The sequence below is a fragment of the Hyalella azteca genome, unplaced genomic scaffold, assembly GCF_000764305.2.
Source record: "Hyalella azteca isolate HAZT.00-mixed unplaced genomic scaffold, Hazt_2.0.2 contig10210, whole genome shotgun sequence".
Classification (NCBI taxonomy): Eukaryota; Metazoa; Arthropoda; class Malacostraca; order Amphipoda; family Hyalellidae; genus Hyalella; species Hyalella azteca.
Genome location: NW_025940256.1, coordinates 232,987 through 253,692, shown reverse-complemented (window position 1 = coordinate 253,692; position 20,706 = coordinate 232,987). Strand labels below are relative to the sequence as shown.

General features: G+C 35.9%; 1 protein-coding gene and 1 long non-coding RNA gene across 2 annotated transcripts; both read left to right on the top strand.

Moving 5' to 3' along the window:
- Positions 1-9,585: 9,585 nt before the first annotated feature.
- On the top strand, positions 9,586-17,149 carry LOC108678432. The gene is made up of 3 exons (XR_001931321.1): positions 9,586-9,635; positions 16,603-16,734; positions 17,120-17,149. It is a non-coding gene; the product is annotated as an uncharacterized LOC108678432 (long non-coding RNA).
- Positions 17,150-17,222: 73 nt separating this feature from the next.
- LOC108678421 (polypeptide N-acetylgalactosaminyltransferase 16-like) lies at positions 17,223-19,442 on the top strand. The gene is made up of 4 exons (XM_018166838.2): positions 17,223-17,736; positions 18,328-18,500; positions 18,859-18,924; positions 19,324-19,442. The coding sequence occupies exons 1-4, from the start codon at positions 17,468-17,470 to the stop codon at positions 19,440-19,442; spliced, it is 627 nt and encodes a 208-aa protein (XP_018022327.1). The 5' UTR covers positions 17,223-17,467.
- Positions 19,443-20,706: the final 1,264 nt, after the last annotated feature.

Below are 20,706 nucleotides of genomic sequence, written 5' to 3'. Positions count from 1 at the left end.
CATGGTGTACGTATTGGAGATTTAACGTGATGTAAAAAATTGGTCCTTTTTATTGGAAGAGGCAATGATGGATTCATGAAATTAATTGTTCAAGAAATTGTTCATGAGGAAATGGGACTTTTTCTGATAAAATAATTTGATTATCTTCACCTACTTGTGAATCTCTGTGGAGTTTCACTTATAGCTAATATTGATACTATATTGATTAATTGGAGTATAATTAGGGAATAAGGGCTCATAAAAATGAATCATTTTGACATTATAATTTCAAAAATTGGTCAATATGTGAAGATAGGTAATTTTATATGTAGCGTGCGTTTTTAGGTAGAATATGAGAGTTAATTTTTAGATCAAATTCCATTTTCATATTCATTACCCAATTTAAACTTACTGATGATTTGCTCCAGAACTCAAATTTTGATAATAATTGAATTTGAAATTCAATTATTAATTATTAATACATTTTTACATCGTCGCTGCGAGAAGATCGTCATCTTTGTGCCGCTTATGGCACAAATGCGTCAAGTGATAACGACTCTAAAATTATTCGCTACCTGCATATTGAATTTTTATTCTACATTTAATTTCGCGTCAAAAATTCCCCTGAAAATTTATTAGTAAGAAAAATTCCACAATTTTTTATACGTAAATTTATGCATTAATTTCGGTTTTTTTAATTTCCACTGTATTAGCAACTGATTGCATGTGTATTCTAGAACTTAATTTCGAATTTACGATGAGACCGGACTCTTATATTTTTTCCGCAAGATATAAAACTCAATATTAAAATTTTTTAATATTGAATTTTTTGTCATTTCTTTGACATTCAATTTATATAGGATTTGCTATTAAAGCAATCGAGTGACATTGATACTTGTAAACAATTTCTCAATTTATTTAAAATAATATTAGCAGAAATGTCAATAATGAGAAATGAGAGTTATTGCACTTGTAGTAATTTTGAATTTACTAAAAATTCACAAGCATAAAAAATAACGACCGAGTAAAAAATCATATTCTTCTTATGAAAAATTATTTAAAAAATTGTGATGCAATTTCGTCAGACGTAAATTAACGGTATAATGAAGATGTTATTTATTCAGCTTTAGCTTATTTTAGGATTTGTGCCGCTATAAGTTGCAAAAAAATATTCGTGTAGATGATGCATTTAAAAAAAGTATTTTAGGCGTTAAATACGGAAATATATGATTTGATAAATAAATCAGCATTAAAGAAATGGACATATTGCTTGCTGAACATGTGGTAAAATTCATGTAAACTGCAAAATCTCAATAATTATTGCATTAATTTAGTAAAATTGCTCCAGATGGTCGAAGATGGCGCTTCTCCATTTTGCAGCTGCAGTGCTTCACCAGCTGTGCACTCAGAGAAAAGGACGAGTCATATTTTCCAAATAGTGACGCACGCACCGCGCGTAGAGAGGATAATTTATTTTCGTTGGGCAAAACTGAATTAATACGACCCAGAACGGGAAAAAAGTGCACCGTTATTTGTCCTCAGTCTCACATATTTCTCTGGGTGTATGTTAACGACATTCATCAACAACGCATCATAAATATAAGTCAACGAAAATAATGACGTACTGTCGGCACTCTAAAATATTTATAAATTAGGCAGATTTATAAACCAATATACAACCAGTGTAATAAAACATCTTGAAAATGATAAAAGTAATTACGCGGATTTGCTGTAGGGATTTCACATCGAGTTTGGAAACTACTAAGTAATATATTATTTGGTAATAATTATAATAATAAGGCAACTCAAAAAGTTATCATATAGATGGACAATATAGTTTCATTGGTAATTACTGCAATGGATTTTTAAAATCATCATTTCTAGAAAATTTACTAATTATTAGGAAGCCTAATGAAAATTAAGTTCCTAAACCAAAGTGGTAAAATAATTGATTGATATGAGTATAACAATAATTATTTGTTCACAAGCAAACCTTAACAAAATTTTGCACGTAATATTGTGTCAAATAACATTCTTATTCAGCCTATTTCGACGATCTGTTAATTTTAGGGTCCTAAATATATAAGAAATTTGCTGATGAAGTTCTTCGTTGAAAACGTTATGTTGCAACTTTTTACTCGCAAAACAACAATAAAGTTGAAGTTTTTACCCTGATGATAGGCTATATAAAATTTAAAATGGAGGAAACGTATCCTAAAATTCTACTAGTGAATATCATTGAAATGATCGATCATAATATTTAATTTAAATTATCGGCTGGAAAATTGTTCTAAAAAAGCACATGTATAAGTTGTATACAATAGTCTGTATAAATACAGATCGTAGTTTAAATAAATAGATAATGAAAAATATGTTACAACGGGCGAGCGGGAAAATCGAAATCTAATGACCCATTGAATACGTTCATAAGCGGCAGTAATAACGTGGCATGATAAAAGACTGCAATAAATCTGAGGCTTTTGAACAATGTTTGCACCAGAAGCTTCAGACACGAACAATATTGTGTGTGGACCTCTTCGAGCTGAGGTCACCGAGGTCAAATATCCTAACAATAGAGACAACGTCGTTATTCAATAGATTAACGATGCACTCAGAAAATGAATGGGGGCATGTTGCCTATATTGTGGCTCACTTTCTTAACAATAGCTCGTGGACGTAGCACTGGTACGCTCTTTTGCCGGCCAAACTCTGCTAAGATGATTCACACAAGGGCAATAAGTGCATCAGTATTTGGACAATTGTGTCACTCATTTCTTTGAGTGTCTGACGATCTCCATGTGTAAGCGCTGGCGGTCCGAGGATACTTAATGAATAGCTTCAACAGAGATGACGTTGAATCAAGGGATTATTTTTGGGATTGATGACGTCTTTATACTTGTGTGGCTAAAAGAGACTATTTTTAGGAATGATTGGTGATCTTTCCATTTTTTTAATTGGAAATAGTTATTCATGTCAGCAGGGATTATTATTATTTTAATTATTTGTACATGCACATTTTGGGATTAACGACGTCTGTAATTTATAGGATTACTTATGTTATTGGAATGGAAGGGATTATTTTACAGGTATTAATGGCAATCAAACGATCGTTGATAAAAGAATCATGGCTACCAATGCTCAAGGCTGGGGTGAATATAAATTAATCAGTACGTATACTATTTCAGACGACAAATTAAGAACAAGTGTTCCATAAAATCACAAAAATGAAGTGTGTTAAAATTTTGAAATAATAATTTTTGTACCTATTTAAAATTGCCTTGCCGAAATACTGTTTAAATTATCTGGTAATTCTGCTAAAATCACATGATTTTAGTTAAAATATATTAGGTGAAGGACTTGATCTAGAGGTTTTATGATAATCTCCTATCCAACACTCCACGAGCATTCGTTTTAAATTTGTATAGGTTCTTAGATGAAAGAAAACTCACACTCACACTCGTAAAGAAAACTCTCAAATCATGTAAATGAAGTTAAACTCAAATAAATTTGGACTTACCTCTGTTCGGTCACGTTACTCTTTTAGGTCACACATAAAAATTACTGACTATAGGGCGTTGCATTATAATTTTCATTCGACACTAGAAGCTTCTACAAGCATATACAGTGCAATTTCTACCTACATTCTTTAACCATCGGTGTAAATAAGGCACGATGCCGAAATTAAACGTCCCGCACAAAATACTGAAATGGGAGCTTTGTAATTTACCTAATCAATATAATTTTAACAGGAAATAACGGCATACATTTTTACAACGGGAAAGTAATTGACTCGATACTTTTATGAGACATTTTTTATGATCACGCTTCATTTTGATAAGTTGATACATTTTGACACATAGTGGGTGACTGATCAGTTCACATCTAAACTGATTCACGACCACGTCTTAGGTACATGAAGAGTATAGCATGACCTCAGCCTTGTTGAAGGCAAGTGCTTCCAAAGCAAAGTATGCTTTTTGGAATCCAACTGTTGTCGAAAATTTCTACTTCTGGAGCCGCGATATGGCTTACCTATTCAGGGAATATACTCAGTGTAGAATCTTATAAACTTGATTAATTATCTAAATTATATCTAAAGTAATCTAATTAAACAGAAAAGAGTGTAGAATCATAAACCCTGCCACACTGGCGTGCAATTAGTGTTAAAAAAATATAACTCAGTACTCACTGCAGTGAGTGACAGAGAGCGCATTTTCGCGTCGACGAAAACATGAAGTCACTGACGGACAGACAGACGGACAGACAGATGGACGGACAGACGGACATGGCAAGCACAATAGTGCCTTTTTTCATAAATGAGAAATGCGCTAAAAAGAATAATTAGGCAAGGGCTTCCGACCCGACACGATCTACCATCACTGCCCCGTCATTGAGTTCATTGGTTGTAAGAATCGTGTCAATTAGTCGTATGAAAGCATTGACAAATTAATACGATTAAAAAATACAATTATGAATTAATTGAAAGAAAATAATGTAGGCTGAGACTATCAAAATATTCGAAATCTTTAATTTAAATGAAAGTTAAATAGCGTTTCAATTAAATGAAATATTTTTTAAAATTCTGAGAAAATTTTATACATGTTATTATCTTCATGCAACAAAATTACAAATTACTTATTTTTGACGGGTATGTATGAAAATATTGAAAATACAAGTTAGTTTGCAGATAATATTTTCAGATGCAGATTTCCCCATGGTTGAATTAATATATGTATTAATTCAACCATGGATTTTTCAATCCCGGCTACCAGAGTTCCGTAACATAAGGTGCCTGTACAAAGGGGTTCAGCCGCTTCAGAGGCATGCGCCGGCAAGTGCCCGAGGCGCGGCCGAGATAAACAGTCATCTGTTGCTAAAAATTAATGATTACAAATGCTCAAGACTTTGCGCATAGGAAAATTTAGAAAATGATCAGGACATTTACAAATGATAATTTAGGACGAGAAAAATTTATAAAGTACTAACGAACAAAAATGGAACAACGGGTTAAAAATTTTGCGGTAATAATATTTGAACCTAGCTAAATTTGGCCTGCTGAATCATAGTTCAAATTATCTAAAAAGTAATCGAGAAATTATGATTTCCAATAATTTATAATCGGCAAGCAACCCAATCCAAAGATTTGAAGTCAATAATTAAATCTTTCTCGTTCTCTTATTATATCGAACCAATTACAGATCATTTGTGTTTTAGTTTAGGTTGTGCGCCAGAGAGAAAGAAAACTTTTGATTAGAAAAACTTCAAAGTCAAGTATTCGAGGGTAAACCAAAATAAATTTAAGTGCTATATGATTTAGGTATCAGCTCGGCAGCTCCCTTAAATTCAGAAAATTTTATTGTTCAGCGCATTGGATTGCATTTTCTGAAAAAAACATAAAATATTATTTTTTCGTTAGATTGGTGTCAAGTCACGTAGCTCATAATAAATTTATTTTCAGAAAGCACCGAACAGAAAGAAACATCGATGTTAGGTTTGAACTTGAAAGTTACTTTGTTAAATCACGGGTTTGCCAGAACACAGTGCGCTCCACTGAGCACGCAAAAATTACTAACTCGAGCACATTTACATCGCATTGCAATTTTTATTCTAGACAGGAAGATCCTAAAATTACTCACAATACATTATTACATACATAAAAGATAAAAATTTCGACAATTTTAAATTATCGATGAAAATTCGGGACGAAGCCGAAATGAGACGTCCCGGAAGAAATAGGAGCTTCGAAATTTAGCAGAATGTAGATATTTTTAACGAGACTTAACGATACAGACTTAATTAAAACGGTATTGTTTGTCATTTCGATTTTTTTACGGGACATTTTTCGTTTTCACAGTTTATATCGATTGGTTGACACATTTCGACACGTAGATGTTTACTGATCAGTTCACATGTGAACAGATTCCTGATCACGTTAAAGGTGCATGGAGAGTATTGCATGACCTGAACCTTGTTGAAGGAAAGTGTTTCCTTTAAAAAGTTTAACGGCTGTGGAAAATGCCAACTTGTGGGGCTGTGCTAAGGTATGGAAACGCGTAGAAAAAATAACAAATCATAATAATAATTATAATAAAAATAGCTATGACTTTTTTCCGCTTATCCCTCCAAGTAGGCAGTTGAATAGACCTGCCACAGATGCTCCTATAGAATAGAATATAGAATAGAATAGGAGTGTCGGCGTTGAAGAAATAGAAATAGGCCCATGGCCTGTTGCCGATTCTTGAACTTTTCGTGACTTGATTTACAAGGGATCCGGCCTTTGGAACCCAATCTTTCCATAGCTGACGATTGATTGAGATAGCTGCTGGACTTATTACCTGGTCCGTAATTTGCTAGGCATTTTAAGACAGAACATATGCTCCTGCATAGCTTCGTCTAGTCTGTTTTTGAAGATGTTCATACTCGGAGCGTCAACTTTGCTATCAGGGAGGCTGTTCCACATGTCGGTGACTCGAAGCGAGAAGAAATGTTGTCGCATGGATGTGTTCCAACGTTTAACTCCTAAATCCTTTTCCGTTATCGACTTCGACATCATCACTCTGTCGTTGCAACCGTGTCTTCTCATACTGTAATCTTGCTGTTCATTATTCTTGCCAAGGTGGATAACTTTACATTTGTCAGCGTCATGCAATACTCTCCTACTTACATTGTTGTCTAAGTTTGCCAGTCTATAAACAGAAATAAAAAATATTAATTTTCTGGTTGAAAACGATCAATAATTCAAATTATTTCCTTTTAGTTCATCCTACTTTTGCATATGTACCTTAGCAACACCGGTGTTCAGTTTTTTTAGATGCTTAGATTAACTAATTTTTTTGCATTCGTCAGCTAATATTAGTGATCATCATTCGTGCTTCCTGCAACATGCGAAATAGTAAGGCAAGTAAGACAAACCGTAAAAATGGACAAAGTGAAATGCAAAAACAGTAAAGCAATAAACACTATCTAAACCAATAATCATTAATGTAACTATGAACATTACAAAGTACCAAAGTTTTTTGCCTGGTCTTGCCGTCAGGGCGACACGTGCCAGGTCACAGTGTGACGGTGGTCGCTGACGCAGGTCGGGTCAGTGCGTCGCAAGCCGCTCCCCAGAAAGGTTGTGTGTACTTCAGCTTCTCTCATTCACGTAAGGAACCAGCTTGTTCCAAGCCTACGTAGAGCGTAAATAAAATCATAGCTAATCTTTTATTAATATAGGCGAAATTGACAATCTTGCAAACGGTTTGGATGTGCTTCAAAAATAAATATATTTAACGACAATAAACAGCATTTGTACATTTTTTGATGCTCATTATGTGTCTTCATTTAACTTATGCGAGTTTCTGAGTTACTTAATGACGATATTTGGAGAAATATTGAAGGCTCGCAAGCGTTTATTCAGGATTAATTACACGGAAATTTTATGTTAAGTGAATCTTTTAATCGGTAAACAGTTCAAGGGGAAAAACCTAACAGTTCTAAAAAGTATAAAATAATGTATATATTTTACATGAATCATTTTAGTTATAATTCTTATTCTTAATAAAATTTATTTGAAATATTATTACACTAATATCATTAATTTATACAATAATCATCTTTACCATATAAGTTTATGTAAAATAATCATCATCAAATGCAAATTAACGCGTAAGAGAAATTAGATTTTGAACGGAGACGTATTTCCTCCAGATTCCTCAAATTTATTGAAGAAAGTAAAGTTTTAGTTTTCAGAGCTAATCTCTTTCTAAAATTGTGCCACATGTTAAAAATTGTACCCTAAGTCTTAGTAATAATTTTGTCATTATTATTATTATTCCTACTATCATTTATTCAATTAATCGGTTCATGAGAATGCATGTGAAATTGGTTCACACAATTAATCAGCAATATTGCTAATAAGAATGGTTAATGGTTAAGAATAATCAGTTCACAGGAAAGCATCTGCATGCTATTTGCTTGCAAGTGATTCTCATTAGAGCTGTTAGATCTGTTTACAAGCATCGGTTCAAATAAGCGAACACATCGGTTCACGTAAGCGAACACATCGGTTCAAATAAGCGAACACATCGGTTCAAATAAGCGTACACATTGGTTCATATAAGCGAACGCATCGGTTCACATAAACGGACACATCGGTTCACGTAAGCTAACACATCGGTTCACGTAAGCTAACACATCGGTTCACTTAACTTGTAACCACCACAAAACCATCCCACGTTTACAGTTAACTTGTAACCACCACAAAACCATCCCACGTTACCAGTTAACCTGTAAACACCACAAAACCATCCCACGTTACCAGTTAACTTGTAACCACCACAAACCATCCCACGTTACCAGTTAACCCGTAACCACCACAAACCATCCCACGTTTACAGTTAACTTGTAACCACCACAAAACCATCTTTTGTTTACAGCAACTCTGGTTACTTGGATCCTTCAGAATCCACAACCCGGTGGCTTGGTAACGACGTCCAAACTACCCACGTCACACATCAATATTTATTGCTATAACCTGTCATTATTAATACTTAATATTGGGCAGACGTCACAAGTATATATTCACCGATAATCTAACATCGATCATTATAGATAAATATACACGCACCATATGGCCAAAGCAAGAAACTTATAAAACTTATTCACAAGCGTATTAAAGTAAATCGCTTCTATTACTAGTAATTATTTTTATTGTTATTAATATTGCTCTATTCCTATTATTATTAAATATTGTTATTCGCCCGAAAGGCGAGAACTTTAGTGCTAAATTATTCAAGATTGACGTCAAACTGACGCTTGAAACTCACTTAAGGACGATTGAATTGCCCAAAGTTTGCAGCGGTAGCGTTAGAACTTCTATAAATACAATTATTTATTGTTACATGTTTAGTAGTCAGAGTCGAAAATAAAAAAAAATATCAAAGATAAACTTTTTACGAGCAACTTTCTCAAGCACTTCTTTGGTCAGAATGAAAAAAGGCGATATCGTCTTACAACATTTCCGGTTATTTGAATGGCTGCTGCACCCAAAATAAATGGGTAAATTGTCCAAATAATAACACACTTTCTTATCCACAGCATGGGCACAGAGCGTACGCAGCACTAAAACGTCCTTTTGCCGGACAAAACCAGGTCAAGATGACCCAAACAATGGCAAAAGTGCATTACTATTTGGACAATGACCCACTTATTTCACCGATTTCTCCGAGGAAAAACGAGTTTTTCGTAAAAATGGAGCTTGATTTATTGTTCAAAAACGAACACCAATGCTTATGCATTTCAGGAAATGACAAAGCTTCCTGAATTTCCTGAAAAAAATTTCTACGACTAATTTAAAAATCTTTTCGTCAAAAGAAAAATATGTGTTTCTGATAAAAATAATATAATATTTTTATTTAATTCTTGCAGAGCAGAAGCGGGATGCGCATCATGTCGCGCTGCTTGAGAAGGGCTGCGGTTGTTGCTGGCATCATCCTGTCAGCATACCTCAGCATTGCCATGCTGCTGGGCGCCCGTGCTGCGGTCCAGGTGAGTGCAGCAGCAGTCGTGCAGCATACCTCAGCATTGCCACGCTCGGTCCAGGTGAGTGCAGCAGCAGTCGTGCAGCATACCTCAGCATTGCCATGCTGCTGGGCGCCCGTGCTGCGGTCCAGGTGAGTGCAGCAGCAGCCGTGCAGCATACCTCAGCATTGCCACGCTGCTTAGCGCTCGTATAAAACATTTAATATCATTAACAATTAAATTTAGTAAATTAAATTAATTTCTTTGAATCGCGTTAACATTAATTATTTTTTTAAATTTTGAAGACATGCGGGGCCATGTATGCAGTGAATAATTAACTAAAACTATGTCGTTGTTTGCATGCTTATCTGTTAAATTGTTGACCCATTCAATAATAGCAGTGATTAGGGTATTAAATAAATTACTCATGATGATGTTGATCATCTTCTTCAACATTAATCCTAAAAAGTTATAGAGTTTAAAGAGCTTTGTTATAGGCGAGATATAAATAAAATATATTACTGAATATGACTCGTGATGAGATTATCTGGATTAAGTCATCTCTGGATTACTCTGTTCTGCATGAATTGTAGTCATGAAATTATGTTTTAGAGACGGCCGATAAATAAAGTATTATAAATAAAAAGTTTTTAGATTAACGGATTTAATTAAAGGAAGGTATTTTAGGTATTATGAAAATTGTGCGTCTTAGTAATAACCACTTTAAAAGTACGGGAATTCGGGTCACCTAGAAATATAATGTCGTGAGAATAGCATAATATAAAAATACCGATACATCAGGTAATATGAAAATAATATGTAATAATAATATTAGCTAAAAAATAAAATATACTAGAGAATATTAGCTTCTATATTCAGAATCTTGTGCTAGCTATGACATTATATTATTACGCTGGTGTCCGGAGGCACGCACTACAAATTTGTTAGTCTCTGAACCTGACAATCAAGCGGCCAAAAATAGAGTAAGTGTACTCTGATGTTAGAATCGATTGCTGCGGGCTTTGCACAGTCTCGGTACAGTTTTTGTACAGTCCTGTCATATTTTCTGTGAAGTTTTTCCATTCTTGGTCGGTTTCTGTACAAATTCGGTACAGTTATGAACTGTTCCGGTACAGATTTTGTACAGTTTTTCTACGCCTCGGTAGAATTTGTGTACAGTTCCGGTACAGCTCTTGTACATTCTCGAGCCGCCTGTTTTCTGCTGATTTCTTCACGCGTTTCTACACAATTTTCTATCTTAGCTATTTTTTTGCATTTCACAGTCGCTGTTTCAGCTTTTTAACGACATTGAAAGTAAGTGTGTGAATCTAAACCTAATTTTAGTATAAACATAATAATTACATACAGGACAATATATCTGGCGATAATTATCTTATTAAAATCTTTATTGCCATATATAGAATTTTTATGGTAAAATAGATGAAACCGACGATTCGAATGTTGGTTCTCTAACCTGGTACTCAAACTAACGCATCAGACGTTCGTACTCTAACCTTGAAGTCAAACTAACGCATCAAACTTTGGTTCTCTAACCTTGAAATTAAACCAACGCAGCTAACGTTGGTTCTCTAACCTTGAAATTAAACCAACGCAGCAAACGTTGGTTCTCTAACCTGGTACTCAAACTAACGCATCAAACGTTCGTACTCTAACCTTGAAGTCAAACTAACGCAGCAAACGTTGGTTCTCTAACCTTTAAATTAAACCAACGCAGCAAACGTTGGTTCTCTAACCTTGAAATTAAACCAACGCAGCAAACGTTGGTTCTCTAACCTTGAAATTAAACCAACGCAGCAAACCAATTTGCCGTGCATTTGAAGCCAAACTAATCGTTCAGTCACGCGTTGCTCGCTTGGTGGCCTGAGTTCAATTTGTCAAATTGGGTCCGTATCAGTTATTTTTACGACCCAACCTCGATACATTATTATTGGGGACCTAGACCCCTACCTCTATATAGACACTGATCTGACCCTTATTTAGAAAAATATCTAAAACATTTTCGATACCCCTATTTAGTTCTCTGTCAAGACCCTTACAAAGACCTTTATCTAGACTCCATTCTAGACTTCTGTTCCGACCCCTAACTATATACGTAGACCCCATCTAGTCCCTACCAATACACCGGCCTACACCTTAACCCAGACCTCTGTCTAGACCCCTACCTACACTCCTATCTAGACCCCTATAAAGACTCCTTTCAAGACTCCTATCTAGACCCTTTTCTAGACCCTTATCTAAACCGCTATCTAGACCCTCTTCTAGACCCATATATAAACCGCTATCTATACCCCCTTTTAGTCCCTATTTAGACCCTATCTATACAGCTTTCTACAGCCCTATCTACACCCTATCTATACCCCCGATCAAGATCCCTATCTAGACCCCTATGTAGACCCTTAACTAGAACCCTATATAGACCCTTATCTAGAACATTAATTAGACCCCTATCTGCACCCTAATGTAGATCTCTACATAGACCCCAATTTAGACCCCATATAGGCCTCCACATAGACCCCTATTTAGATCCCCATTTAGACCCTTCACTAAATATTGAGTAAAATTTCTGTTTCGGAAATGTCATCACTACCAAATGTAAATACCTTCACATGCTACTATTTTATTATTCAAAATAAAATATTGCTGGTTATAACACTGAAATTGAAATATCACTGATACCAGATGTGCATAACGACTGGATAATTATTATAACAGATATTGGAAAATAAAAGCATATCTGATTACTTTAAAGAATTCATTCATCTAGTAAAGTAGATTTTCAACAACTGTTATATGCAAAAAAATATATGAAAAATCTCACGTTTGCCATAAAATTTTTACATTATAAATACTCCAAATCACAAAAAATTGCTATGTTGACGACTGAAAATATTGCAATAACGTCGATCAATTTCCTGGCAGAATCTAAGGATACCGACAAGAAATAGAATGACAGAATACTGTCATTTAGATGCGCGGAATAAAATTCTATTCCAGAAATAAGCGACATTCTCACAACACGACCAAACACGTAGAATTTTTCATTAGCGCTCTGAAGAAGTTCAGTTTAGCTTTGATCTTCAGGGTTGATCGGTAAGATCAGTAATGACTGCGGGCATTCAAATTATGGCATCTTCTGCAGCACTGAAATTGCTGAAGCTATTTTCGCACACACGAATCAATTGCTATCGATTGCTGGCAACGACAAATGCTTGCAATTATGAATATTATTATAATATAATGTTTTTCCTCGTTATCATCTTAGAATTATTAAAATGTTGTTATACGACTGTGAATTATTGAAGTATTTCAGCATATAAAAATGTATTCAAATTTATTAATGTTATTTAAGATCCACTATTGTTTCAAATATCGTTATTTTTAATCACAAAATCATAATATGAATATATCGTGCGTGAACATAATCAATGGGCCGGATAAAAAAGTGGTAGTTTATAAAGCAGAAATTCATGTTCAGTGCGCGAGCTCGCCTAATGCGAAAATAATTAGTGTACACATAAAAAATTCATCTAAAGCCAAACCACTCGACGATCAATCATTAAATGGCGGCAGATAATTGTAATTTTCAACTACTGAATATTACTGAAATTATTATTCGTTCACTCAGGAATATTTAATCTATAAAAAATCCATGAGTTGTTTATTTATACCCACAGTCAAGCTGTATAAAACGTTAGTAAGGTTAAATATTTTCCACGCAAATTAATATTTGGTCGATAAATATCGCTAATAAATCGAATTATATCAGCTAATTAATCAATATCGCCTCATTATTAATATTAATTCTATTGACTTACATATCGTTCAATTAATAAATATTGTTTGATTAAAAAATATCGTTAGCACAATTTATTCCATGGACGATTCAGAAGCGAAGTTTGATAAAGATGAGTTTCATTTGATAAGCTGATAGCAAGTTAAATTTCAAGTTAACCTTTGTGTATAAATTCGGTCAAAAAGAGAACGCTTTTATCGATCTCTAATTAAAGTTTAATTAGTGATCGAAAAAATCGATCGATAGTTTAATAATTAAACTATAACCTAATCGTGATGGAAATCATCAGCTTAATTCAAATGTGAGGTTAATCATGAAATGAATATTAGTTGAAAATGAATTATGTATTGGGACAAACAAGTCAAGCCTCCAATTCACTTTGAATAAAAATATTCGATTGATCAAGAATGAAACTTAAATTTAACGATGGACTAATATTTATTTTTGCACAGTAGTGTTCCACGTAAACTAAAGTTTACCCATCAATGACACGTATTTAAGTCGCCACCATTGTGCACTTAGCTCGCCGCTCGCCAATAAAAACAACATTGGTTAGAACTGCGGTGCGTAGTGTTCGTTTACCATAAAATAAATACGAAGCTGTTCGGTATTTGCCAGAAATTGTGGTTCGGTTTTGTTAATAAAATGGATCGATTCTATTGAAGGCCGGCGTCGCGGCAACATAAGTTGTGTGGCGGGCGACTTCAGTGGCATTGACGTTAGGCATTTAGTAGCGCGTTTTCATAATTAAAGAGTCTTACCTGCAATAGTTCGTTGTAAGAGCGACGGTGATTGGTCCAAACGCCCGTACATCAGCGCCAGTCATATCAAAACTAACGAAACTTTACCAAGCATTCCGGTATTTTCACAACTTTTTCGGTAATGAAGACACTGCTGCGAAATTATAATGCTTGCAAGGGTATAGAGAAACTTAGAAAATGTCAGGCACTGATCAATTGGTCGTAATAACTTAACCAGAGGAGGTTCTGAAACCGAAAATCCTAAACGCTAACAAAATGCAGCATTGATACCTTATTGGTAGTAATATTACTGAATATATTATCAACACAAGGTTCATAAATAACACCATCACAAGTGAGAGAACGCATTCAACGAAACTAACACCAGCATCTAATCAAAGTTAGTTCACGACGAACAGACTAGCAAGAGACTACCTACAAACGGTCTCTGTGAACCGGTTTTTACTTCAACGAAAAATGCTAGTAAGCACAGAAAAGCAGGAAAAGGTGAATAAAGTTGTAAATAATTTTGAGAAATGACAGTTTTGATAAGTAAAAAAATTATTTGAAAATAGCTGTACGAAAATAATTCGATTTCGAATATGTCGTTGCAGAGGATTATTTCGATGAGTTCGCTATATAATCACTCCAACATATTCTTTTTTATCATGAATATGATCTGAATTTTTAGTGGTAAGATTTCGAACTGAAATGTTTGTAATCAATTGCAGGATTAACGCTAAATTTTAGTTATTTGCATGTGCCTGAACTTTGCTTCGTCGATCGTACAAATAACATACGCAATACTCGAGTGTTGAAAGTTTTGCTTTGAACGCAGTGCCTTAAAATGTCATAGAAGCATATTTAAATAATTAGATATTCCCATATACCATAAATTAAACTTTCTCTTCTGCATGAATAAATCGTCAATGTAACCACAAATTAAACGTTCAGTTGCATATTAATAAATACTTTTACTAAGCAAAAATCTGATGTTTAACAGACAATAATAATTTTAGTAAAAGTCAGCGTTTAAAGTAACCAGTTTCTGCCGACACTGCTGGTCAGTTGATGGCTGGTGCATTCAGTGAGCCGTTGCATTGAAAGTTAGTGATGGAATGATGTCAAATGATGCACCATTATGATGCATTGCTTGAACCAAGATGGTGCAAATGATGAAATGATGCAATAGGCCTCACCAGCGCAATATTAATCATGCACAACTGAAGCAACAATACTTTATTGTATCAGGAATACGCATTGCACTGCAGTGCACCATGAATGCACCACTGCAGTGCACCACGAATGCAGAAGAATGCACCACAAATGCACCGCATTGCACCACATGCGCAGTGCAATCGATGATGCGTGCGTGGCGCAGCAAGCGTGCAGTAACTGCGGCAGTTCGAGGCGCGCGCAGTAACTGCGACAGTTCGAGGCGCGTGCAGTAACTGCGACAGTTCGAGGCGCTCGCAGTAACTGCGGCAGTTCGAGGCGCTCGCAGTAACTGCGGCAGTTCGAGGCTGCAGTAACTGCGACAGTTCGAGGCGCTCGCAGTAACTGCGACAGTTCGAGGCGCGTGCAGTAACTGCGACAGTTCGAGGCGCGTGCAGTAACTGCTTTAATTAAAGCACCACGCAAAGACCTTGAATAAAGACCAAGCAATATAGCGTCTTTGACCTTCGATTATCACTTTGCATTGATTGAATATTCTGTGTTAGTTTTCCGTGTGTGATGGTTACGACGAGAACAGTCATATATAATTTATATTATGACTTATAAAAATATACAAAACTAAACGTGTTATATTGTTTTTGATTTATAATTATCCAGGAATCTTTCGAATGTACATATGTTGTGGCGGTAAAATGCATAAATTTTGTTGAATCTATTCAAAGGAATTCTATTCCGTTATGATATGTATTTGCTGTTTTAGTAATAAATAATCTGTTGGATGTGTATTTTCTGTGATTGTTTTCAGTGGAATAAAAGTTCACTTTTATTTGATTGATCAACGATTTATTGAAAAGGCGCATATTTAAAGTCAATATAATATAATATAATATAATATAATAATAATAATGATAATACATAGCAAACATGTATTATTAAATTATCTAAATATTAAATAATGAATCATAAGGTTATGTTCAACTGCCAACATAAATGTTGGAAGTATTAATAAATAAGTTACTTCAACATAACACTAATGAACATCAATTATTATATCAGCCCTCGAATTGCTGAAGCGAATTGCTTGTGCATTTTAATGCTATTTCTACCAGGTCATCCTTGACAGGCTCAGCTGCCATGGCTGGCGAGATAAAAATTACAGTCTTCTAATTAACGAAGTAATTAACATACTAGTGACAGTAAATATTACTGCGCACTGATAGCAGTAAAGTAATTATTACTGCGCTCTGTTAGCAGTAAAGTAATTATTACTGCGCACTGTTAGCAGTAAAGTAATTATTACTGCGCACTGTCAGCAGTAAAGTAATTATCACTGCGCACTGTCAGCAGTAAAGTAATTATTACTGCGTATTGCGACTTCCCCCCCCCCAGGGGAGCTGGGGGTTGGTGCACGGTGATGGGGAGGAACCGTGGGGCAACGAGGGGAGGCTTGTGTCAGAGGACGATCTGAGGGATCTCGCCATGTGGTATCTGGGGGATGAGGACCCCTCCCCTCACCACGAGGTGGGTACATATTAATGTATTATTTATTAATTTTATTATTATTAATAAAAAATTGCATTACAGTGATTCCTCGACTCGTGAATTTTTCGGCATAAGGGCCTTAAGTTCGAGATTTTTTAAGTTTCATATACGAACATGTTTCTGTTTGCGAACTAAATTTCTGAACCAATTTGTTGCTATATTAATTTAATTGTGTTATTACACACTAAATACCAATTTTCGAACCCTGCCACATTCGGACACTGTCACGGAACGAATTATGTTCGTAAGTCGAGATATCACTTAAATTTATTTGTACCTCCGCCATATTGATTTATTCGTATATTATATTATACTTTATTCAACTATTCAAACTATTCAAATTAACGCAACTTTTCTCGGGCAGCTACAAGAATTTTTGAAAAAGGAGCAAAAAATCAAAAAGGCAACGGAGTATCAAAAGGGAAAAAAGAGTCAAGGACCAATTGATAATAAAGACCTTGAAGGTCAATATCTGGCAAACAAGGATTTATCAAAAGTCAAAGGAAATATTGAATTAAATAATGACGAGAGTAAATCATCATTAAAAAAGCAATGGCATTCAAAGGGAGCGCTTGATTTTTGGAAAGTCAACAGCCTGTTGAAACAAGGCGCTACCGACGCTGGCCAAACCATAGTCAACATCAACGCCTTGACACGATTCAAGGGCAAGAAAATAAGGCCTTTTAAGTCTTCAAACTTCATCAACAGGACCATGCATCAGTATTTACGTCCATCATCATCATTTATTCCAATTAAGAATTTCGACAAAGGAACAAAATTTCCAGGCAAAGTAACTTCCGAATTTAAATCTCCATTGAACGACAACATGGCTGCTGGTAAATCAAATATTTCAGTTGTATTACCAAAAATTTTTGAAGATTCGTCATTTAAATCCGAAGAAGCAAACGTCGCCACTCACAACCACTCGCTGTCGGACAGACTACCACTCGACAGACGAGTGCCAGACACCAGACCACAAGCGTGAGTAGCGAGACACTAACCACTCCTGCACCACTCACTCAGAGATATGAGGGGACTTTGTCCAAGAAGCGGTGCACCTTTTGGCATTTTCTATAGGCGCTAGTTTGACTCACTTATTTTCTAGGCGCTAATTTCAGTTCCATACTGATCGACATACCAATCACTAATCACTAATGCTATTCTTACCAGAATTGTTATTTAGTCTCTATGTGGAAGAAAAGGTCCGTACAATCTAATGCTAAGCGATCCTGAATTAGTACACTTTTTCTGCTTTAAGTTGGAACTTGATTTTATTTTAAATTGAATTGCCTCGTTACTTTTATAAATCAATAAATAGATAATTATTAACTTGTTATTGCATATCGTTATTCAATAACCAATTACATATTTTATTAAATTATATAGAAATTTGTGGAATATAATAATATAGAACAAATAATTATTGAATGTAAAAATAATATTGAATACAGTTGCCGCAATATTCCAGTATTCAATGATGAATAATATATATCATCAGATGTTACGTAAATTAAAATGTACAAAAACGTACATTGTTTAAATATCGAAATTTATTAACAATATTGAAAACAGGTGCCGCGATATTCCGGATTCCGCAATCCCGGACGGGGTTCGGGTGAGCGTCGTGATCGCGCACCGCAACGAACGGCGGGCGACCCTCCTGCGCACCGTTGCGTCAGTGATGCGCCAGACGCCGGCGCGGCTGTTGCATAGTGTTGTGCTCGTCGACGACGCGTCTGATACACGTGAGAATCTCGAACGTGTCGAGAACGTGTTGTTGACGCGTCTGACTGAACTGTCACACGTGTCGAAAACTTGTTGTCCACACGATTGACTGAACCGTTGAACGCGCTGTTCACACGTTCGGCTGAATCATCGATAGTGTTGTTTTCTTGACTGATTGAATCATCAAACGAATTTTTTTTACCCGACTCAACGAACTGTCAAACGTGTTGTTTGCACGACTGACTGTTCCGTCAAACGTGTTGTTTACTAGAATAACTGAAGCGTGGGACGTATTTTACGAGTCGGATTTGAATTTTTAATAAACTTGCCCACGCAATAATGTAACTAACTGTAATTTAATTAATTATTTTTGAGCAGCTTTCCAGCCCACTGATGAGACGCCAATACCGCGTTTGCTGCAGCTCAGGAACGAGCAGAAAATCGGTCAGTTTCTTTCTAAAGCTTAGTATAAGATAAATAAAATATTTATTTAATAATGCAAAATTATTTAATATCATATAAAACCACATGCAATTTTATGTAATTATGAATTAGTAAGTGCTAATTGCAATGGTACTTTGCTACATTATTTGATGACTTTAAAGATAAGTTATATAGTGCAACTCGGTAACTCTTAACTCTAGTGTGATATTAGTAAATTAGTCATTACCATTATAGTCATGGTGATACTTATTATTAACAATGTTATCAATCAATTACTCATTAACGTTAAAGTTAAGGTGCAACTTTTTATCTATAGAATTAAGCAATTACTCATTAATGTTACATTTGAGGTGCAACTTATTAACTATAGAATTAATCAATTACCCATTACCGTTACAGGCGTGACAGCCTCGCGCGCTCGAGGCGCTGCGGCAGGCAGCGGCAGCTCACACATCGTGTTCCTTGACAGTCTTTGTCCAAATAACGATGCATATTCACCCTTATGGGAGTCGTCTTGACCCAGTTTGGCCCTAAAAAAGTGCGTATGAGTGCTACACGCAGCATGTGTGTCACTATTTGGAAAATGTGACCCATCCATTTTCTTCAGTGTACTCATGAGTAAATTATTAGGAAGCAGCGTTACGAATTATCAAAGATGAGTCACGAGGTAGACAATTACCAACCAGTCAATGTGATGGATCGAGGTAATATTCCATGAGTAATGAGTGAGGTAGCATTACTCAACTTTACTTCACCGCAGGGGTAATGAAGAACCTACACTCAGAAACATGAGTGTGCCAGATTGTCTAAAAAGCGACATACTTTCTTAACCCTCAGTACGAGCAAAGTATCAGCGTAGCACTGATACGCTACCCTTTCCGAGCTGAGTAACGTTGACCCACACAAAGGTAAAAATTACATCGCTTTAGGGACAAGATTTGACTTATTTTTCTGAGTGATAATACTCGTAGCATTGCAATAGATTAAGCACGCCTGTTGCTTCTCATTGATTATAGCCGTGATCATGTCGTGTGGCATGATCACGATGTGGCATCATGTCGTGTGGCATGATCACGATGTGGCATCATGTCGTGTGGCATGATCACGGAGTGGCATCATGTCGTGTGGCTTGATCACGGTGTGGCATCATGTCGTGTGGCATGATCACGGTGTGGCATCATGTCGTGTGGCATGATCACGGTGTGGCATCTTGTCGTGTGGCATGATCCATGAGATGTGTCGTGATCATAAATCCCTACTAGCTACTAATGTAATAATTTTCGCCTCTTACTTATTTCTCAAGTTTCTTTATGCCTTCCCAAATAAGAAGTTTTCACCCAGGGGTTTCAGCTCCCCAGTTCTCAAGTCGCGACACGCAAGCTGATTGTACACGTGGCCAGTAGTGGCGGCCAGTACAACTTATCAATGTTGTGACTAATTATTCTGCCACTGGCCTCGTGTAGAAGATGACTATGTCCTTCTGTGGCCAGAAATGCCTAAACATCGATTCAATAGTGGTGGTAAATAGCGGCGGTAAAAATAGTGGCGGTAAATAGTGGCGGTAAATAGTGGCACTAAGTATGGCGGTGGTAAATTGAAAGTTGTACTGGCCGCCACTAGTGTCCCCGTGTACAAGCACCTGTATGCCCCCAGAGCCCCGACGCGCTAGTGTCGCCAGTGCTGGACATCATCGCGCCTGAGACGCTCGAGTACCGTCCTACCAACGACCTCCTGAGAGCAGGTGTGTTGCTACATTATTAATAATATTATTTAAATTAAATT

Excerpts from the sequence above, each read along its gene's own strand:
- LOC108678421 (XM_018166838.2), top strand. The coding sequence starts at position 17,468 with ATGCATCAGTATTTACGTCCATCATCATCATTTATTCCAATTAAGAAT. Across the intron at positions 17,737-18,327 it reads CCAGACACCAGACCACAAGC|GTGCCGCGATATTCCGGATT; the intron begins GTGAGTAGCGAG and ends TATTGAAAACAG. Across the intron at positions 18,925-19,323 it reads CAGGAACGAGCAGAAAATCG|GCGTGACAGCCTCGCGCGCT; the intron begins GTCAGTTTCTTT and ends TTACCGTTACAG.